The sequence below is a fragment of the Saccopteryx bilineata genome, chromosome 2 (assembly GCF_036850765.1).
Source record: "Saccopteryx bilineata isolate mSacBil1 chromosome 2, mSacBil1_pri_phased_curated, whole genome shotgun sequence".
Lineage (NCBI taxonomy): Eukaryota > Metazoa > Chordata > Mammalia > Chiroptera > Emballonuridae > Saccopteryx > Saccopteryx bilineata.
The window spans coordinates 171,193,966-171,208,687 of record NC_089491.1 but is presented as its reverse complement, the minus strand read 5'-3'; the positions used below and the strand labels follow the sequence as shown (position 1 = coordinate 171,208,687).

General features: G+C 41.3%; 1 protein-coding gene across 3 annotated transcripts in view; it reads right to left on the bottom strand.

Moving 5' to 3' along the window:
- Positions 1–1,183: 1,183 nt before the first annotated feature.
- The window catches only part of TESPA1 (thymocyte expressed, positive selection associated 1), a 45,792-nt gene continuing 32,253 nt past the window's right edge, over positions 1,184–14,722 (bottom strand). For 2 of the 3 annotated variants that reach the window (XM_066258502.1, XM_066258503.1), the window contains exons 9-11: positions 13,637–14,421; positions 12,405–12,498; positions 1,184–1,931 (exon numbers count right to left, since the gene is read on the bottom strand). In XM_066258502.1, coding sequence (XP_066114599.1) covers positions 1,723–1,931; positions 12,405–12,498; positions 13,637–14,421 — 1,088 coding nt within the window. In that variant the 3' untranslated portion in view covers positions 1,184–1,722. Of the gene's footprint in view, positions 1,932–9,538; positions 9,618–12,404; positions 12,499–13,636; positions 14,422–14,722 lie in introns of all 3 variants that reach the window. The other variant, XR_010729166.1, reaches the window with a different exon arrangement.

Genomic DNA, 14,722 nt, shown 5'->3' with positions numbered 1-14,722 from the left:
CCCTCGGAATTCTTCAAAATGTGCCTGGGAGAGGACGTGGGGGCAGAATGCTTCTCTGCCTCCCTCCCTGGTATTGCCTGTGCGAATCCATCAGTTACTCCTCAGGGCTGTGCGCACCGAGGAAAGCAGGGAAGAGGGGCACCGGACCCAGGACCACACCCTACCTCCGGAGCGCTGTCCCCACCTCCTTCTGGGCGTACTGCTTAGAGGCCTTCAGTTACTCATTCCTGTATCTAATATATATAGTTCCGGGCGAAGCTGAATGTAGGAATTGCTTCGTTCTTTGGTCTCACCCTTTTCTCCACGAAAAGGGTCAAATGTGCTGTTAGTCTCTGTAAATGACATAATCTCACAACCAAGGTGACCTTAACGTTTCTTCAGCTTGACTCAAGTTTGGACAGGCTTTTTCCTGACGCTTCCCCCTAACCTCTTTTCATAAAGCATTTGTTTTAGAGAATTTTATTGTAAATCCTTTCTTTGACCCTTTGAGATGTAAACCTTCTCCCTTCCTCATTTCTGTTTAACAACCCAGGAAAAGACTGAGAACCCTGTCTCTATAATGTAAATATCAGGGAAGATAGTGCTCTTATCTCCCAGTTTCTACAGAAGGGTAGACACATAACTTGGGAGGTGGGCATGGGGAGGCCATATCTCCAAGTTGTAAAACAACCTCTTGTTTGAAGATAACCACAAAGTTTACTTCTCTTTTGGGTAAGGCCAGTTACCAAACACAGATGTTTAAGATACTCACAACCTATTGTTTCCACGGAGCTAGGGATCCAGCTTTCATCCATGCTCTTGCCCTTGCTGGCAATAGTACCAGAATAAAAGCAACCTCTGCCAGCTCATTGTATCTGCTATGAATTTTTTTTTAAACACTCATCATAGTTATGATTTCCTTCAAATTCTTCTCTCCTGGTCTTTGCTGTCTTGCAAAGGCAACCAAGTAATACATTAATGGAAATGCGTGTGTGTGTGTGTGTGTGTGTGTGTGGCCTCTCCTAACCTAGTAACATTTTCCTGGGGCAGCACTGCATCTAGGATGTCTGTACCACATACTGCCTGGTAGAGCACTGTAGGTACTCAAGCCCTCTTTGTTGACAAAACATTTTCCACCCAACACAAACCATGATGCTTAGTTCTCTAATAACATGGCAAGGTTTTAAAAAATATTTTTATTTGTATTGTTTTCTGCCAGCAGAAAATACAGTAAATGTTTTGCAATGGCCAAAAAGAGGGACTCTGTATCCCATTCATCTTTTTTCCTATGAAGAGACAAAATTTGGGATAGAGGGAGGAGCTAGTTTTAAGGGGGAGGCTGCAAGTGGATCTCCTCCCATGAAGCCTCAAGAAGAAAAGCAAGACTCTGGTGTTGTGAAGACATTCTGGAATTTAATTGGGAACACATAGGATGAGTAGAGGGAATCCCACTGTGGGTTGCACCAAGGTTTCAGAGTCTAGAAGTAGGATTTTTTCCTTCCTCACTTAGCTTGAGCTCTTTGAGAACATTCCAGCAGCAACGCTTGTTTCTCAAACTTTATTATTCTTAAAGCTTCTAAGTGTCCTGGGAAGTGTCAAAGCTTGGGAGAAAATTAAGTCTTTGTTCAGTTTACCACTGTCTATATCATGTATTCTAATCCCCACATAGTAGAGAAACCAACGTGCAGAGAAATTAAATGACGTGCCTAAGGTCTTTCTCTGTGTGTGCAGTTCATGACAGCCTCAGGACTTAGATTCCAAATCTCTCAGCCCAGTTTCTTGTCCTGTGTCCCATGCTGTCTTTCTCCCACTGAGCTCAGGGGTGTGAAGGGCCAGGGAGAAGGAGCTGGATGTTGGAGGCAGTACTACCTCCTGCAAGAAGAGGTGGGAATTAGACTCTTCTGTGAAGCCACTGCTGTCAGAGCATGTGCTGTTGTGGTGGTGGGGAAAGCCTGCAATGGGAATTAAAAGGAAACACATCTTTAGAGACAAGTTTGGCTGTTGGCGTCGGTAGAAACTTTCATACCCCACCTGTGGAAATGTTTCTCACTACTATGAGTAATACTTAAAGTTATTAGCAGCAGCAACTTTCTGCTTTTCTTACCATGAAGTGACATTTCTGGAAGCGTTCACCTCTTATTTTTTAGACTTACAAAAGTATATCTATACTTTATTCTTTTATGAGTATTGCTGAACACTGCTGTAAAAATTGCAAGATCATTGCCAACGCATGTCCTGCACCTTGAGCTGAGCCCCAACTTTATTCACCTATTCAACTGTAAATATATGTTTCTATTAATAAATATTTCTCTTGTTCTGCTCTATAGTGACAAATAAAATCTTTTCTATCTTCTTGAAATTTCCTGAGTCACCCTTTTAGTGATGACACAACAGGAAAAAAAGAGAAGCTAATAGGCAGAAATTTCTTGGCTTCCCTTCCAAATGACCAATGTAACCACATACCTGTCCTTTTTTCCTTTCTTCTAAATCTACACCTTTATTTTATGGCTAACCCATTTCCCACCACAAAGTACTTTGGATCTCAACTCATTCTGATTCTCCATTGACCTCAGGTCATCATTCTCCCTTCCATCCTGAACCATAGTTTTGCCCACCCTGTTGATTCTTTTCCTGCAGCAAATATACATGCTTAAACCTTCCCCATCCTAAAACAAACAAACACCTCCCCCTAAAATAAAAAAACACTCCTTAGAGTCTCTTGACCCCATTACTTGCTTTATTTGCATAATTTTCTATTCACTTTCAATTACTATTTTAAAGCCCTGTCACACAAATAAAAATAGTCTTATCAAGGTTCCTAATCCAATGGTATTTTTACATTCTTGCATTCTTATTCCTACTGGTTATTTTATGACATGTATTATATTAGTGAGGATTACATCCTCCTTCTTGAAACATACTTTATTTGGCTCCTATTTAAAACTTTCTTTTTCCAATCACTATGGTCACTTCTTTATGGATATCTTTTCTTTAATCAATCTCAAATATTAATGTTGCTAAGGGTTTCTTCTTTTGTTTTTCTTTTCGTTTAGTGTGTGTGTGTGTGTGTGTGTGAGAGAGAGAGAGAGAGAGAGAGAGAGAGACAGAAAGGGAGAGAAATGAGAAGCATCAACTCATAGTTGCGGCATTTTAGTTGTTTATTGATTGCTTTCTCATACTTGCCTTAACCGGGGGACTTTAGCCAAGCCAATGACCTCTTGCCCAAGCAAGTGACCTTGGGCTCAAGCTAGGATCTTGGGCTTCAAGCCAGCGACCTTTGGTCATGCCTATGATCCCACACTCAAGCCAGCAACTCCTTGCTCAAGCTGGTGACCTCAGGGTTTCAAACTTGGGTCTTCAGCATCCCAGGTTGTCACTCCATCCACTGTACCACCACCTGGGCAGGCTAAGGGTTTCTTTTTTATTCCAACTCCTGACTTTGCTTTACTTAGTGAATTATTATTTTCATGCCTTCACCTATCATGAGTAAGCACTAAATTCCAAAAAATGCTCCTCAAGTTCCAATATTTAGCTGCCTGGTGGACTTCTTTAGTTTAGCATTTCAGAAGTACCCCAACTCATCATATTCAAATCTGAACTCATCAAATTTTTCTAAACTTAAAAATAGGCCAACAAGATTACCAAACATCCTCTTGTTGTCTACTTACATGGCTACTTTATCAGTCTGTAGGGGCAGCGGCTACCTTGAAAATTTATGTTGAGTAGAGATGCAAATAATTCTTTCCAGTGTGATCAATATTCCTAGAGATTATGGCGTTGTTTGATATTTACTAGTTTTGTAACTAACCGGGCCACCTATTAAGTTGTCTGTATATAACTAGCTTCTCAAATACTCTCTGGACCAGTTTAAATACATTAGTTACCTTTATTAATTAATGAATAAAAGATTTGAACTGCTTGCCTGACCAGGTGGTGGCGCAGTGGATAGAGCGTCGGACTGGGATGCGGAAGGACCCAGGTTCGAGATCCCGAGGTCGCCAGCTTGAGCGCGGGCTCATCTGGCTTGAGCAAAAAGCTCATCAGCTTGGACCCAAGGTTGCTGGCTCCAGCAAGGGGTTACTCGGTCTGCTGAAGGACCGCGGTCAAGGCACATATGAGAAAGCAATCAATGAACAACTAAGAAGTCGCAACGCGCAACGAAAAACTAATGATTGATGCTTCTCATCTCTCTCCATTCCTGTCTGTCTGTCCCTGTCTATCTCTGCCTCTGTAAAAAAAAAAAAAAAAAAAAAAAAAAAAGATTTGAACTGCTTATCTTATACTTGCATGAGTCATTATTTTGCTTTTTGAAAATTATACTTTTAACTGAAATACTTGCCTTCTAACTTGTTACTTCTACTTATTCTGTTCTAATAAAAGAACATTAATATAAATATTTACTTGGTCACCCTCAAAACCCTAAAAATTTCTTCATTTCTTTTCTCACCTCCCACTTCTTAAATACAAGTCTATTGGTCCTAGGTTTAGTCACAAAAACAATAAAAACCTCAAAATTTCACTCCTTTTCCCATGCATTCCCAGCACACTCATTTTATTTCTGGTCTTTACATTTATCCTCAATCTTTTGTGGTAGCCATTTTAAATGATTTCTCTTCCTCCACTGTCTCCCTATACTGTCCATTGCTCGTATCTCTGCCAGAACGATCTTTCTAAAAGATAAACCTAATTTTATCATTCCTTGGTAAAATTTGAAGTGGCTCCCTATCTTTCTAAACTAAATAAAAATAATCTAAAATAACATACAAAACTTTGTTTTATAGTCTGTTAATCTTTCCTAGTCTTAATTTTTACCTTTTTTTTTTTTCATTTTTCTGTAGCTGGAAACAGGGAGAGACAGTCAGACAGACTCCCGCATGCGCCCGACCGGGATCCACCCGGCACGCCCACCATGGGGCGACGCTCTGCCCACCAGGGGGCGATGCTCTGCCCATCCTGGGCGTCGCCATGTTGCGACCAGAGCCACTCTAGCGCCTGGGGCAGAGGCCACAGAGCCATCCCCAGCGCCCGGGCCATCTTTGCTCCAATGGAGCCTTGGCTGCGGGAGGGGAAGAGAGAGACAGAGAGGAAAGCGCGGCAGAGGGGTGGAGAAGCAAATGTGCGCTTCTCCTGTGTGCCCTGGCCGGGAATCGAACCTGGGTCCTCCACACGCTAGGCCGACACTCTACCGCTGAGCCAACCGGCCAGGGCTCTAGTCTTAATTTTTATCTTCTCCCACATATCTCTTTTCTTCTACTAGGCACAAGGTGTAGTTTCTGAAGATATTGTAACTTTCCGTTCCTCTTGGCCTTTGAACATGTTTTTTCTCTAACTGAAATATCAGTGTCCTACTTCTTCTTCTATTTCTTCCCACTGCTTTTACTCATCTGTTCAGATTCACCTGGAAATATCATTCTCTGGAAACTTCATTTTTCTATGTCCCCATGGCATCTAATGAAATTAAATTTAAATAATTGTTGATTCTCCTGTCATGTCTTTCACTAAAGAATGAGCTACAAGTATCCTGTGAATGTTCTTACTTAATCTATAGTATAATACTCCTCTTGCCAGTGAGTTTATAAGAATGCAAGCAAAACCAGTGGTGACACAGCTCAAAGGGTTAGGGGAGACCCAAGCGCAGGAAGTGAGGCCTGCTCTGACCCACAGCCACAGTCTGAACTACATTGTCAAGGCAGTGTGCTCTCAGGAAAGAAAAGTTGGTTTGTGAGTCAGGAAACCTGAACTCTAGTTCTGATTATAATATTAACTAAGTAGTTACATGGTCTTGCTAAGTCATATTTCATCTCAAATAGTTTATATGATTATTGACTTACATGAGACAATATCTCTGAAAATACTATATATGCACTAGAGGTATTTGTACCTGAAGGTAGTATAGATGGAGTGCAGCATCTGCTCTGCACATCTCCAGGAGCAATGCTTACATTGCTGTCTATGTGAATGTGAACTTAAAATTGCATGGCTTGACAGCTTTGGATATAGCCTTGGTAATTTATTGAAATGTTTGAAATGAATAACTCAGAAAATGAGCATTATGCAGTGCAGAGAGAGCATTTCCTCCTGCTTTCCATAGCTCTAAAGAAGGATGGGGCCATACAGACAAAGGGAAGGCTAAGGAAGAGAAAAGAAGATGCACAGAGGTGAACTGGCAAACACAAATCAAGAAGAAGCTTAATTCTCCCTCTTGTGAAAGAGGCTTCTTTGCCTCCCCACCTTTTCTTAAAGCATGTTTCCTTAGAAAACTTGTAAATTCTTTGTCTCTTTGAAATATATGTAAATCTTTTTAAAAGGCTTACTAAGTCTCTTGCTACATTTATATACCAGAAATGTCTTTCTCAAAAGAAGCCATTGCTTTGAATTGTAATCATCATGGGAGGATGAGTGTAACTTACATGCCTGGCTCCGACTTACAAAACTACCTTCTGCTATAAAGATAGGAGAAGTTTGCACCACTCTAAGTCAAGTCTCCTTGCATCGCCATTTATCCTCCTTTATAATGCAATATAGCTCTGGCCAGTTGGCTCAGCAGTAGAGCATTGGCTGGCATGTGGAAGTCCTGGGTTTGATTCCCAATCAGGGCACACAGGATAAGCAACTATCTGCTTCTCTACCCCTTCCCCTTCTCTCTCTCTTTCTCTCTCTCTCCCTGCCCCTGCAGCCATGGCTTGAATGGTTACAGCAAGTTGGCCCTGCCCCGGGCACGAGGATTGCTCCATGACCTCACCTCAGATGCTAAAATAACTCTTATTGCCAAGCAATGGAGCAGTGGCCCCAAATGGGCAGAGCATCATCTGGTAGGGGGCTTGCCGGGTGAGTCCCCAGTTGGGGCACAAGCAGGAGTCTGTCTGTATCCCTGCCTTTCACTTAATTAAAAAACAAAAATAAAAACAAAAATCCCCCAAACAATACAATATACAGATGATGGATTATAGAATTGTGCCTCTGAAATCTATATAATTTTATTAACCAATGTCACTCCAATAAGTTCAATAAGAAATAAATAAAATGATAAAAATTTAAAAAAATTAGTAAGAAAATAGGGAAAGCTTTATTATTCATTTGCATAGAGGCAATTAGCTAACACAGAGGCCACCACAGTTACCAGGTAAACCCAGGTAGGATGACCTATGTGTGACGAATAGTGCTGTCAAGTCCTCTTACTGAAGGCCTAGCTATTGTTTATTTTTACATGAATGCAATGTGCTGTATTTGCTTGGCTATTTAAGAGGTGAGATTTCTTTCTGCCTTTGCAATCTTGTTCCTCGATTGTGTATGATGAACACCACATTTTGGTTTAATGCTTATTTAAAAATAAAACTATTTTCTTATTCTTATACTTTTCTGGAGAGATTTTTCTGGGGCAGAGGAAGATTTTGTTTTTAATTATGTGTCTCCAAGAGGCACAAAACCACAGAGGCAAGAATTCTAAATGAGGCAGCTTTGGCCAGTTAGCTCTGTTGGTTAGAGACAAGGTTGCTGGTTTGATCCCTGGCCAGGGCACACACAGGAAGAAAGCAATTAATGCACAAATAAGTGGGACAACAAATAAATGCTTCTCTCTTTTTCTCTCCCTTCCTCCCTCTTTCTTTCTAAAACTTATCAATAAAAAGTGAATACAATAAACTTAAAGACTATAAATGAGGCAGAAAAACAATTGTCACAGTTTCATGATGCTCTCTCTCCCTCTCTTCTCCCCTTTATTCATTTCTCCCTTTTCTTTAATCTATTAGTTTTCCTTCAAAATTTATTTTGGTATAAAAATAACTGCCCAGTGCTATCATCTATACATGGGAAACAATAAAAAATTATACATCATAGGATTAAATGATTTAATTTCCATAAAGTGCTAAGAATAGTAGTGTCTGACACAGAGTGAGCCTTATACATGTTATTGTTAATATTATCATAAGAAAAATCTTACATCAAAGGGCAGGTCTGTAACTACCTGGCACACATAGGTTCCACAGGTACAAAAGATAAGCACATTGAGTAACCCCCTGTGGGGCTGTCAAACTAGCTATCTTTTTTATCCCATGCTCTGCACTAGTCCCCATCCCTTCCTGTCTCTTCTCTCACTGCTACCAGAAGAGCTGATCATAAAATGATGCCTCTCATCTCCATATGTGATCATTTCACAAAGAGAATATCTGTTGGTCTGTTCTACTTCAGAGCTACTAAAAGAAACAACAAAAATTAAAAACTTCCTTGGCCCAGCCTTTTATAAAGGTGGTAAAGGTAGAATGGTTTAAATTTCAGCAATAGGGCACTACTAAAAGGGCTGTAGATTTGAAATTCTTGAGCATGGTGCAAATGATGAGGCATGATGAGGGTCATCCTTTCCCAAGAACTTGGAGGAAGATTAAGACTTCTTCTCTGTACAGACTAAATAACAGAAGTGGGAGGGAGGACAGCTGAAAGCTGGGGACTAGATCCTCTTTTTTTTAAGTGAGAGGAGGAGAAGCAGAGACAGACTCCCGCATGTGCCTGGACCGGGATCCACTCGGCATACCCGCTAGGGGGCAATGCTCCACCCACTTGGGGCCCTTGCTCCATTGCAACCAGAGCCATTTTTTAGCCTGTGAAGCAGAGGCCATGGGGCCACCTCAGCACCCAGGGCCAACTCACTCCAATTGAGCCATGGCTGCAGGAGGGGAGTTAGAGAGGGGGAGAGAGAGAGAGAGAGAGAGAGAGAGAAGCAAGAGGGGGAGGGGTGGAGAAGCAGATGGGCATCTCTCCTATGTGCCCTGGCCAGGAATCAAACCAGGACATCCACACACTGGGCCAAAGCTCTACCACTGAGCCAACCAGCCAGGGCGAGACTAGATTCTCTTTTAACAGAAAAGGTGATCTTGTGCTAATTACAGAAAACACTGACCTTATGTAGATTAGGTCAGTGTTTTAGGAGATGAAGACCCTTTAGCTTTTGGGTGGTAAGCTCAAGAGAGTTGATTTTGAATTCCTATTTGTCTTTCTCAGTGATTGTCTTTGTGCAAGGTGAGGACTATGCACACTGGACACAGTAGCTGGTTAGGTGCCACTTACCCATGGCAAGTGGTACCTTTCTTATCCATGCTCACACTCCTCCTACACCAGATAATCAGGAGTAGATTAACGGCTGGGACTTGATACAGAGATCCTGGGAGATAATTTGTCTCTAGGAGATAAATTCCCCCTTCCATATTTCTCTCTTTCTTTTAAAAAAGATTTTATTTATTAACTTTTACAGAAAAATAAGGGGGTGAGGGAACAAGAAGTATCTAGTCATAGTTGCTTCACTTTATTTGTCCTGTATTGCTTGTTGTATGTGCCTTGACTGGGCAAGTCCAGGGTTTCAAACGGCGACCTCAGCACTCCAGGCCAACACTCTACCCACTGCATCACAACAGGCCAGGCCATATTTCTCACAAAGGCTTTCATCTTGGCAGTCCTGAGCTGTTCTCATGGCTATCCTTCCCTTCCTGGGATATCTTAAAGGATCATAGTGGAGTAGATTGAGAGAGATAGTTCACAGCTTTGTGAAAAGATGATTAAACAGACTCACAGAGAATTGGAAAGATTTGGGAACCACTGTGATCCATGTCTCAGCGACAGATTGTCAGTGAAGACGAGACTTCATTCTTCTAGGGAGGGAATCATACAAGCACAATTTATAAAATCACTTCCTCATTTACCTGAGAGATTAAGTACATTTAATGTCTAAAGTTAGTGTTCTGAATTTGATAAGTCATTGTTTGTAAGACTTATAATTATTTTATATTCCACTAAGGAGGCAAAAATATTAAACAATTAAATTGGCTGACAATGACAATTAAGACCTATTCTATTTGAGAGATTAAAATGTAGAAAAATATATGCCTTAGAACAGGGGTCCCCCAACTTTTTACACAGGGGCCAGTTCACTGTCCTTCAGACCGTTGGAGGGCCGGACTATAAAAATAACTATGAACAAATCCCTATGCACACTGCACATATCTTATTTTAAAGTAAAAAAAACAAAATAGGAACAAATACAATATTTAAAATAAAGAACAAGTAAATTTAAATCAACAAACTGACCAGTATTTCAATGGGAACTATGCTCCTCTCACTGACCACCAATGAAAGAGATGCCCCTTCCGGAAGTGCGGCGGGGGCCGGATAAATGGTCTCAGGGGGCCGCATGCGGCCCGCAGGGCTGTAGTTTGGGGACCCCTGTCTTAGAATAAGTGAAACAGAATTTCTAATGGAAGTTTCTCTTGCTGTAATGAAGTTGTACCACCACAGCAGAAAGTGGAATCTAGTAACTTATTTGAAATATGTTAACTCCTAGAAAAACTTCCTCATGGCATAAGCATATTGCTCCTGCATGACCTGCTTTGCTGGACATCTTGGTATTTTTCTTGTGCAAGGCTGACATCTGCTGGATAAATAACACTTGAGCAAAGTTCTGTACAGTAGTCATCTGCTATCTACAGTTTGGCTTTCTACCATTTCAGTTGCCCATGGTTAACAGCAGTCCGAAAATATTAAATGAAAAATTCTGGAAATAACCGATGAGTTTTAAATTGTATGCTGTTATGAGTAGCATGATGAAATCTCTTACTGTCTTGCTGTGTCCCACTCAGGACGTGATTCATCCCTTTGTCCAAAGTTTCTACCGTTTGAACATTTCCTGCCCAGTAGTCACTTAGTAGCCATCTCAGTTATCAGATCAACTGTCAGGATATAACAGAGCTTGTCTTCAAGTCACTGTTATTTTACTTAATAATGCTACATTACCTTAACTTTTATTATAGTATATTGTTATAATTGTTCTATTTTATTATTAGTTGTTAGTCTCTTACTGTGTCTAATATATAAATTAAACTTTATCCTAGTTGTGCATTATCAGAAGAAACATAACATATATAGGGTTCAGTACTATCTGTGGTTTCAGGTATCCACTGGGGGTCTTGGAACACGTCTCTCAGGCTACTGTGTGTATGTGTGTGTGTTGTGTGTATTCTCCTATTTTGTAGGACAAAACTAAAGTGATTTCTGCAGAACTAGTATGACGTTTGTCATTTGTCTCCACATCTAAAACTTTTTCAACCACAATGTAATATTGCTGCTTTCTAATATTTACCTCTTTTGTGACTGATTAACTGTATACATACAATCTGTATACCTGGAGATGCGGGTAATGGGTGAGAAAGAAAGAATAACCATTAGGGCTCTAAAACCACAGAGAATTAGAATGAAAAGAGTTAGAATGGTAAAGCACTTTGTGATTACGAACTAGTAGCACTGAGATTTTGAAGTATTAACCAAAAAAGCTTTTGCGCTAGGAAGTACGGTAAATAGTATTAAGACATGCAAAATGAAGGGAACTCTAAGCCAGATAAATTTTGATTCATTTACTTAATTCAAGAAAGGTTTCAATTCCTACTATCTTGGATAAATCATTTTTCCTGATGCCACCTTCTCTTTGTCCTAGGATATAGGTGGTAACTATGGGAGGTTAATTTTCACTTAGTTTAAATAAATCTTTAACCAAAATGTTCAAAAGTATAAGGATGACTCTGAAAGAGTTAATACCTATAATTCACATCAAGAAGAAAGACATTTAGTGGCAATAACTATGTATGTGAGGTTCATTGTCCTTTGAGGAGGGGATGGGAGCTACATACATCCACCCTCATTGCAAAGAAAATCTCAGAGTCTAAATGAACAAACCTGTGAGATACACTGAGGAGCCTCCTCTAAGTCCTGTGATGTGGGCTGAATAGAAAGTAGCTAAAAAATGTAGGTGCTGGCATATAGAGCTCCAAAACTACTACAACAATATTTCTCAAATTTCAATATGCAAAAAAAAAAAATCACTAAGGATCTTGATAAAATCACTATTCATCAGGTCTAGGGTAAGGGCTGAGATTCCAAATTTCTAACACAATTCCAAGTGATGTTAATGCTACTGGCCTGCAGACTACGTTTTGAATATTAAGGTTATACAGACTTTCCCCCCAGAACAACAGTTCTCCGACTGTGATCACCAGACCAACAGCATCAGCATTGCCTGGGAACTTGATAGAAATTTAAGTTCTTTGGCCCTGTCTAGACCTATTTAATCAGAAACTCTGGGAGCTGGGGTCCAGCCATCTGTATTTTAATAAGTTCTCCAGATGAGTCTGATGCTAACATCTGGGAACCATTGATTATTCAGCTATCACAGAATTACCTTAAGAACTTAAAAACAAAATATCAATCACTGGTTTCCATGCCATCTCCAAATCAGAATTTCGGGATGTGGGGCCCTTTGTTGTGAGTATTAAAAAAATATTCCCAGATGATTACAATGTGCAGCCAGGTTTGAGAATATGTGTGTGTGTGTGTGTGTGTGTGTGTGTGTGTGTGTGTGTGTGTGTTTAGAGAGAGAGAGAGAAACTTACTTTTTGAGTCTTTGCCAGCAAAAGTCTGGTAGAGGTGAGGGGCTCTGAGTCTGCTGGCCCAGTGGGTCTCCTCCTCCTCACTGTTGCCGTGCACCTGTAACCAAGATCCCAGCAGAACTAGTCAGAGTCAGTGGTGGGCAAAGGTGCAGGATGGCAGGCTGCCATAGGGGTAAAAGGCTGCGTGTACTTGAGGGCCCTGGCCTCTGCTTCTGTGCCAGGATCCCAGTAGTGAGGAAGGCAGGAGCTGAGGTACAGCTCTACACTCAGTGAGAGGTGACAAACAGTGCAAATGATATTTCAAACCATCACAGCTTCTCTTTGTGGCAAAGACTTGAGAGCTTTTCCAAGAAACCCTTGCTATTGATGACAGTACTACAGACCTAGGCAAGAGGAGTCCTGAGTTTTTGAGAGTCTATGGGATAACGAGTTGATGGACCTAAAGAATGTGCTTACCTAGATCCTACACTACCCCTTATAGACCATGCTTGGGTTACCTAGAATGCCAGCTATACTGCTTAAGTGGCCCTAAGCTTGCTTCAGTGAACTGCACTGATTTTGCCTGGTATCTATTCTCTAAGGGCCATCTTCTCTACTGGTCTATGAACTCCTGGGCCTGAGTGATGGCTATTTGAAATATCAATGGATGGCTATTTGTGTGGTTGGGGATATGCAGCATTTAGATATGCAGGCGGGACTGTTTACACACTTGTGTATGAAGTTCCTGATGGTTCAGGGAAGATCTGGGATGGGAAAAGAAGGGGAGGGGCCAGGGGCTGGGAGGTAGCTCCACCTGCACTGCCATACTCTAGCACAAAAGTCCTAAGAGTCTGAGAATTCTAAATTTGAACCTGGTCTTTCAGGGGTATTCATGGTTATATATTTGTCAAGGGAAAAGAAAAGGTATTTTATTTAATAGTGTTTAGTTACTGTATAACTGACCTCCACTCTTGTGTGGATCCCACAAATGATAGGGGCAGGAGTACATGATGAGAAACTTCACAAACATCCTATCAGATGAGGAATTAGAAAAGCAGTTCTGGAAACCTGGATGCTCATAAGAAACCAGGCTCATTACTTTTTCTGCTTCTATATTAACTCACTCCCCAATGTTTCTGAATGTAATTCAAGGATGACATATCCGATGAGGACAGCAAGCCCAGATTCCCTTTACCTAAAGAGAAGAATTCAGAGTCTTTCTCTGCCAACCTCTTTCTCACCTCCAACTGACTCACCTCCTCTAAATCAAAAGTGTCCCACAGGGGCTGAGTTAGAGATCGGTGCAGTTCTGGTCTCTCCTGGCTCTGCTTCCATCCCTGCTGGATGATGGACAGGTCCAATGATTTAACCTTCCTGTTCACGGGATTCTTCTGAAACAAGCTCTTTCTTGCTCTGCTCTTCTTTTTCCAGAGACTTCCATCCTTGGCTGAATGCACTTCCTTACTGGTGGCCTGTAGACCCCACCCCTTTGTGCTCCACTGTAGATCTGCTCTGGGCAGAGAATGTGAGCAGCATGGTGTCTTAGGGTTAGAATGCAAAGTTTGTGATGGTGTGCACACTGTGGCCATCCCCCGCTGTGTTTCCTCTTTCGGGCAGAGGACACATGAACAAGAAGTAGGCAGCATTGAACCACCAAGACGGGGCACAGGACCTTCCTGTGAGCCTGGCCCAAACTCCGGATCTTGCTGGAGAATCAGTTTCTCTCCTCTCACTCTGTCCATCACTTCCCACACCACTTGGTCCAAACTGTTCCTTTTGGGAGCATTGTGGGGTGATGATAGCCGAACTCTGGGGCATGTATACAAGCACATTTTGGAGATGGCTTTCCGGAGGCGCTCTATGGGTGACTGAGGTTCAGGTTCTGGGGCCAGAATTTTGATTGATGGCACATCAGTTGGGTTGCCATTCCAGAACATGTGGGATGGTGTGAACTTTTGGACAGGTGTCTTAGACACGTAGGAGTAGAGACAGAAGAAGGCGTCGGCAGTGACTGCCAGTGTTTGCACCTGCTTAAACCTGCCTGGGTACAAGGGTTGAAGTTGGTAAGCTTAGGGGTTCAAACTATCAGCAAATTATTTATAGAATTTCTCTCTTCAATAGCCTTCCTAAACTTAAAATTCAGAAAGAAGGTGCCAATTTCCCTAACTAGTGTTTCTTCCACTTAGATTTCTGACACCCAGGATCCCCTTTCTTGATTTTTTAAAAAAATCATTGGTTAATAAAATTAATAGGTTTCAAGTGTACAATTCTATAATACATCATCTGTGTATTATATAATATTATATGTTCACCAACCAAAAACTCCCCATCCCAAGTAGGTA